At 38.0% G+C, this 7915-nt stretch overlaps 1 protein-coding gene across 1 annotated transcript; it reads right to left on the minus strand.

Annotated features, from left to right (window-relative positions):
- Positions 1–4446: 4446 nt before the first annotated feature.
- LOC117487644 (Golgi-associated plant pathogenesis-related protein 1-like) lies at positions 4447–7655 on the minus strand. The gene is made up of 6 exons (XM_034136281.1): positions 7552–7655; positions 7316–7342; positions 6929–7138; positions 6450–6527; positions 5870–6016; positions 4447–4650 (listed from the first exon to the last, which is right to left on the minus strand). Exons 2-6 carry the CDS (start codon positions 7320–7322, stop codon positions 4646–4648), a joined length of 447 nt encoding a protein of 148 aa, XP_033992172.1. The 5' UTR covers positions 7323–7342; positions 7552–7655; the 3' UTR covers positions 4447–4645.
- Positions 7656–7915: the final 260 nt, after the last annotated feature.

A 7915-nucleotide genomic window follows, 5' to 3' on the forward strand; every position in this document is an offset into this window, starting at 1 on the left:
GTCAGAAGCAAGTTAGATTTTTTTTATTTTAAAGTAAATTCAGATTGAACATAGTAATTCTTTTTAAATTATAGTGTCCGTCCAAAGAAAACCCATTACTTATAGTGAAAACCACCTTTGAATGATGGGATAGTAGACTAAAAGCTTTAGGAATCCAAACTATAACAGATAATAAGTACCCTGTATCAAGATTGATGCAAAATAAGTGACATTTGACCTTTTTAGAGAGATTTAGAGAAAAAAAACCACCTCTGGGTTCATTTGGGTGGAAATGGGTGTATTTGCCGTTTCTCTGGAACCCATTGGTCGATTTTGATGATTGACATCTTTTTTGAACCGTGAGAGCCAATAGAATCGAAGGGGAATTTCCACATGTTACCATTGATAAATGAGAGCTATGCACACGCAGTTTTCCCAAAGCGAAACCTATCTTACGCTCTGAAATCTGAAAACTGAAAACTAGGTTTATTGCTGATGGATTATCAGAAATCATTTCAAAGTGACACAGACACATTGGATTAACCTATGGATTAACTTTCAGCAGCGTTTTTATCGTTTTAATGCCATTGAAGACAACTTTTGATCAGAAAACAACAAAGGTAAGACATATTGCCGTGTTGGCTACCTAATGCTACGTGGTGTGATGTCTTTGTTAGCTTCTCATGTCACGAGTTCGGATCGGTCAGTAATGATACTAATACCTGTAGAATCTGTGCAATCTCAGTTTGTTAATCGATATCTTGTTTGTGCAGATCAAGCGGCAAACTCTGGGGAAGAGCCGGGACGCCAATACGGAAGTGCCACAAACTGCAGTTCATATATTGGCCGATAGGCGATGACTGCAGAAAGGAGCAATTTCCATAGACCCCCATGTTAAAATGCCCAATTTCACAGCAGAAAAAAAATGTTTCTAGCCCTGGATGCAATAAATATTATTATGTATATAGTTAGATTCCACCTTCATGATTATGAATCTGTGAGTGAATTGTTTTCTAACATGACCCTTTTATTTATATTAGGTCTTAAAGTTTTTGCATAAATTAGGGCGTGGTCACATTGAGTGACAGCTCTGTCAAGTGACTGCTGCTGTTAGCTTCTTGTCTCTCTGCTAGCTGCTCCGTCTCCGTGAAGCTACAGGGACTCTGCCTGCCCAGTTCATCCAGGGAACACAACTTGACCCCGGCCGTGTTTGTTTGTTCTTCATGCTTATATATCGGACTATTGTGACTCGCTCTGCGGTTAAAACAGACGGTGCATGAATGCCGTTTTACGGTAAGTGAAATTCGAGTACTTATGTGTTTATGATTTTAATCAGCTACGTAATGAATGTTAAGGCTTGGGTTAGCGTGTAAGCGAGTGGTAGCTACATCGGTGCTAACGATGCTAATCGTAGCCTCCAAGTTAACTTAAAACCATAGACCGTATATATAAAGGTTAAAACGAAATAGACAAGTGTTAAGAGGGATAATACTGTAGAACAAAAGGCTTCTGTTTGAGGTTGATAAAATAAGGTCATCCTTGTAACTTAGAGAGATATTTTATTATGTAGGTAGGAACTGTATGCATGCTAAGGTTAATTTAAATTGGCTATGCTTGAGTATGTAGACAAGCTAACGTCGAAGTAGTGTATGTGAAATCAACCTCACAATAAGATGTGTGTATATTACAATTATTAATGTCATATTTCAAGATGATTACTTGGATATTACAATATGGTTGGTTGAGCTGGAGTTCATTATTGAGCTTACACGTTAACATCACAGTCATCTGAAGAACGAACCCAAACCTTGTTGTTTTTATTAATTGCATTACCAAATTGGTATCAAATAAACAGTAAGCATTGGTAACACAACTTCCAAAGTTACAGTAAAATAAAAAGGACTCTGACTCGGACAATACACAATCCAACATGTTCAACAGAAGAGAATAAGTTATATTGTTTGTACACATGGTTCTTTACATATATATCTGTTTGTTTAAAGTGTGCAGGTGATGCAGACAGGCTGGACCAGAGAGTGAGAGACAGAACTGGACTCCTCACAGCAGTGAACTTCAGCACAGGTACAAATACTCTTTTTTCATACTGTACAAAGAATCAAGAAAGATATTGGTTTAAATAAATGAAGTATTGACTTTAATACACTGATATACATTCCATTAAACAATACTAAATACTAGATCACCTACACATCAGTGAAGTTGAGGGTTTTTTCCATGCAAAAGGTTACATTTAGATGTTAACAAGCAATATGACTGTCAGCTTTCTAATTTAATGTATTGAAGGCAAAGCTATTTAACACATAGTGACAACTGCTATTTATCTCTCAATATTGTCTGTAAAAACGTGGTAAAAGTTATTCTTTCAGTGAGACAACAGAGCAAGCTTCTACAGTTGCACTAAGTTTTGATAACAGTTAAATATTATTTTGATAATAAAATACATTTCAATGTTGATGAATTTCATACTGTTCATTCATAATCTGATTGTCTTTGTAGCTCACTGTTGAAATAAAAAAAAACATTACAATTACAAAATAATTATATCTACAGCCCCTAAACACAAGCACACCTCTTTCATAAATAACACACTTGTTCTGCAATAATATGTTTTATGTTTCCTGTAATTTTTGTTCGGAAAGGACATGCCTGAAAGACACAACTCAGCATCTCCTCCTTCTCTGAGGGTCAAGAAGAACATCCAAGAGGAAAATTAAAAGCTGATGTTATGAGATTTTGAGACCAGTACAGGACATTCACTAAGAAACTACTTTTATTGTGAAAACACAGTCAGCTGATCGAATGCACCTATTTCCACATCTACACTCCATCAGCTGATTAATTATATTTGCCTCACTTCATGAGCTTCACAACATGTACCTTGTACCGCAGAGTTTGCAACGCAAATAAATGGGGCCAATCTTCAGTCAGATGTGAATGTGTAATCTAACATTTTCAGTAAGAATAATGGACAAAAGGAGTGCAAATACAAATTCAATTTATTGAAATGTGAACCAAAAGTTAATCAAACATGTTTTAAATAAAAAGCACATATGGACAGAAGGTGTAAACCTATTAAATGTATAAGTAAACACATTTAGTCAAATAAAGTGACAGACAAGGCCTGTGCAGGTGGTATCAGCTATGCATGGGCTGCTCCATCAGGCCTGGTCCTCCTCACAGAGGAAAGACCCTCAGTCCTCTCCAAACCAACAGACTGGACGTCCATCACACGGAGGTTTCTCCCTGAAGTCTCTGCAGCTCTCTGGACACCACGCTGTCTCAATCCGTCCACACTGAATATGAGAGGGGAAAAATGAAAATAATAAATGCTTTAGACAATAAGAAATATAAAAGTGAACCGTTGAGTTGCTCAGTTTTTTTAGATTGTCAATACTATTACTGTATAACTAATATCTCAGGTTAAGAGGCACCTTCAAATAAAGATTGGTCTTTAAATACATTTTGTCTTTTGAATTGTTTGTCTAAATTCAAGGATCTAGAACTGGTACTTATAGTTTTAATGATACAGTCTGGTTATAATGCTGTTTGGAGGAGGCCTCACAGGTAAGAGCACTAACTAGCTATCATCACATGTACCTTAGTTTGACTTAAATGTATTAAACGTATAATTAAGTGATAGCAAAATATAAATAACTAATGTCATGCAAACATATTAATATTTGCTTGATTCCAGTGTTGCATTTAGCACATTGCATACAAACGTTAAGGGATTTTAAGATTCTGAAGTATTATGCTAAAAACTCAATAACTTAGATTATTATTTATAGTTTTGCTGAATAGTCTCATGTCCGCTTACCTTAGAAACGTACAATGCGACGGCAGTGTGCAGATGGGGAGCATGTTAGCTTAGCTTGGTAGCTTGAGCTAGCTCTGGAACTTCCAGTCCGGAGGCAGCAGGTCCCGCCTCGGCTCCGCCTCTTTGCCCTTATTTGGAGCAGGCTGGAGCAGGCGGGAGTGGAACTCTGACGCCACTGTCGAGCCGTTAGTGGCCGACTCCGCCTACTAAGGGCTTCTCGGCAACTTTGCAGAATCCTATGGGTGACGTCACGGACCCTACGTCCATTTATATATACAGTCTATGGTGCAGATACGATAAGTAATAAGGGTATTTTAACGTGAGTTCTGTGCTAAGTGTGTTAGCATTGTTTCGCTCAGGGCTAATTCAGAGCCTTTGTTATTACCCTTATGTTTCGTTTTGCTAAAAATGGTTAATATTGTCTGATAGCTGAGTTACTTCCCGTTAAGTGGGTATGACACATTAATAGGTTTTTAAATGTTAAGAAGCCCTCAGACGCTGTTTCTTGCAGATGTTGTTGGGGGAATGGGGCTTAACAGGTTAAGGTATTTTATAAATAAACCTGCCTTGCCTGATGTATAAACTGAATAATTTCATATTGAACCTCAATACAATCCAAAGCATTTTGAATCAAGATAATTTTATTCAACAACATGTTTTTGTATAGGCTGTAACTATTTAACAACATGGAGCATATTTAGCAGCAGTGTGTTGGAGGGAGGGTTACGGTGGTCTACAGCAGGGTGCAGGTCTTCTTCGGGCTCGCTCCACCACTGGAGGGGCTTCCTGCTCCCCCCTCCTCTCTGCCAGCGGTAAAATGCACAGCCTTTACTCTGGAAATGGAAAATAAATAATAATGTGTTCAGCTGATGAGTTATAAACATAGGAAACCAATGAAAAATGTTGAGTGTTCATAAAACTGCATGGGAGAGGAAGGAACATCCTGCTTGCTGACTGGAAAGAAAGTGTCTGCATGAGAGGAAACCTCTCTGGGGAACATCCGTCTCCATGCAGCCCAGAGGACGAAGAAGCAGCACAAAGTGGCAGTTATCACATAAAAGGTTTTTCTATGTGAACCGTACAAAAACATGCATGCATGCACGTGCATTTAAATATCACTTCAGGACCATGACATAGAGCAGCAGCTAAATACTAAAAGTATCAAAAGAAAATAAGTGTTTATGATGCTCTAATGTATAAGTTGCTGTATCATTACTACACCAATAGTTTATCGTTTAGCTATTCAAAAAGTAGCTCATTTTAATCATTTCATATTCTTTCTGGAATTTTAAGATTATCACTGTTTGCATTATATATATAAAATATAAAGGGATTATGGGTTTTCAATGTGAAACCATGAACTTTAATTTGAAGAGTAACTAAAGAGGTCAATTAAATGTATAAAGTAGAACAATTCTCTCTGAAATATAAAGGGGCGTAGAAGTATAAAGTAGCGAAATCCTCAAGTAAAATAGATGTCTGAGCAAGGACATTCCCAAAAGTTAAACAGATATTTTACATTTCCCCAAAATACTTCATTATAAGTGAAAGTCCTGAAGCACTACAAGGCAAATGGCCCGTTATGCACCATGGCTGTTTTAAAAGTAATATATTATTATAGAATATTAAATTAGTCCTTATTTTAATTGCTTACAAATACACGTAAGAGCATTTAAATGCTGTTGTTTGTTAATATTAAGACCATTTTAACATTTTGAAATATATTGGGTGTAACGTATCATATACAAATCTCATGTGTTGTATAATTATGTAAACAGTAGCTGGTACGTATTAGTGTTAAAAACATGTAGTGGAGTAAAAAGTACAATAAATATTTGGAAATGTAGTGGAGTAGAAGTATAAAGTAGCTTTAAATGGAAATACTCAAGGAAAGTACAAGTATGACAAAATAGTACTTAAGCACAGTACTTGAGTAAATGCACTTCCCACCTCTGCCTTTAGAGATACACACTTGTAACAGGGTTTTTTTGTAAGGTAACATGTCAAATATCCTACTCAGACAATACTCTAAGCAACGCTGCAATGTGTTACCTTGGAGGACGTTTGCCTCGAAGTATCCCGGGTTCGTCATGTTTCCTGCCGGCCTGTACTGCCCCACCACAAACACAGTCTTTCCGTCAGTGGCCAGCCCCACGCCCAGCTCGCTGCTCTCCTTCCACACCACCTGAGTGAAATGCCCTGCGGGGGGGGGGGGGGGGGAGCAGCAGTGTGTGGAGTTACACTCAACCTCACACTGAAAGAACTGAAACATTGACTTTACAAATGTCACATGTATTAGGTTAGTGGAAAGCAATACAATTAAGTTGAACATTCTTTATTTAAACGTTATGTTATTGCTTTCAACTAACCTAATATAGTTATATGAATTCCGTTGACATAATACATTTAATGAAAGTCAACGTTTCAGTTTTTTCAGTGTACATACAACTCGCAGCCATAAAAAAAGAAACATGTAAAATCTAACTGGTAACTTCCTTTTTTCTTATAGCTTTAACTTAAGTGATTGAAGGTATGCAGATAGTAACATTGGATCGTTTTACTGACCTTCACATTTCAAAGCTTTCTTTATTTAAGGATTTATGAAATAAATCAACAGTTGGGTTGTGTTTACCAGTATTGCTGTTGAAACCCGGGCTGCTCCAGTTGTAATCTTTGATCTCACTGTACCACGAATCCACAGCTTCTTTCCCTAAAATAATATAATTCACAAAAAATAAAATGAGTCTTATATCAACATGAATAGGTAGTTGAGGTTTGTGTTTCTGGAAGCAAATATTATCTTTTTGCCTAATATAAATCCAAAGTTGGCAAAGTCATAGAAAGACAACAAACTGCAATGGCAGAGAAGGGATTTGGTGTAAAAAAAAGAAAATGATTCAAAATGACAGGTTGGTGGTTATTGATAAAACATTGTGAACACAGGATGTACAAGAGACTGATAAACTGCTGTGAGCTACAACAACAGGAAGCCTGAAGCAGTGGTGTTTTATTGCCTAATCATAGTGGTCTGTCTTGTTTTTCACAGTCTTACCGGAGCATGTAGACAAACAACATTTGGATTGAATAACTAGGTGAAGGAGTAAGCAGCACCTGTGGGATTGCAGCCTGCTGAACTTGACATGTAGTAGACGTTCTCCCCGTCCTTAGTCTCACTGTGCTTCAGGCCGCTGATTGACAGCAGGTGGTCAGCCCACTTCTGAGCGGAGGCACACATCTCGCTGTTAAAGGTCATTTGTGGCGCGCCATGCTTCGCCCTGTAGGCGTTGTGGGTTTCCAGGAACTCCTTCTGGAAGCTTGCATCTGTCGAAGAAAGAAACATGAATAACCTATGAGCCCTTAGAGGAAACAGATCTTCAATATGTGAGGCTGCATTTTTAAAACCCTGCGGGTGTACACAGGATTCTGCCCTATGATAACACACTATGATAAGTGTTTTTTCCTGAAGGAAAATAATTCCTGAGCAAACAATGCACCAACCTGCCATTGTGTATGTTGTAATGGAGCCTGGAATGACAAAGAAAAGAGTTACAAATTAAGTATAGACTTCAACAAAATGAAAAAGAATCCCAAAAAATCCAATATCTGATAACAAATTCAATAATATGTGCCAGGCATAGTGTGGTGGCGATGAAAGAGTCATTTCATAGAGTCCAGATCTCATCAAGAGTCAGTCTCAGACCCTCTCCTGTGGTGCAGGGATCTCAGACACGTACCTGCTCGGTGGAGGTGGAGGGATGTCCTTTGAAGATACACTTCCTTCAGCTGTCTTTAAGTGTGTGTTTATATACAAAAGCAGCCCCCCCCCCCCCCCACTGTCTATATATAGGAGGAGCCAGACACCCTTATTGTTTTTAACATGCAGGGTTTCCCACACATATACTTTACTTGGGCGGGCCGCCCAGGTATTTGAACGGCCGCCCAAGTATATTTCGCAACCTATTTAGGTTTTTTTTCCTTTTTTTTTTCTTTAATATATATATATATTTTTTTTTTGCGACCACAACGCCATCTGCGATCGATTAACTTGTGGACAATGATCCCTCGCTCTACGCCTCCTGTACCCAGTCCCGTACTGGC

This window comes from Trematomus bernacchii, unplaced genomic scaffold, assembly GCF_902827165.1.
Source record: "Trematomus bernacchii unplaced genomic scaffold, fTreBer1.1, whole genome shotgun sequence".
NCBI lineage: Eukaryota > Metazoa > Chordata > Actinopteri > Perciformes > Nototheniidae > Trematomus > Trematomus bernacchii.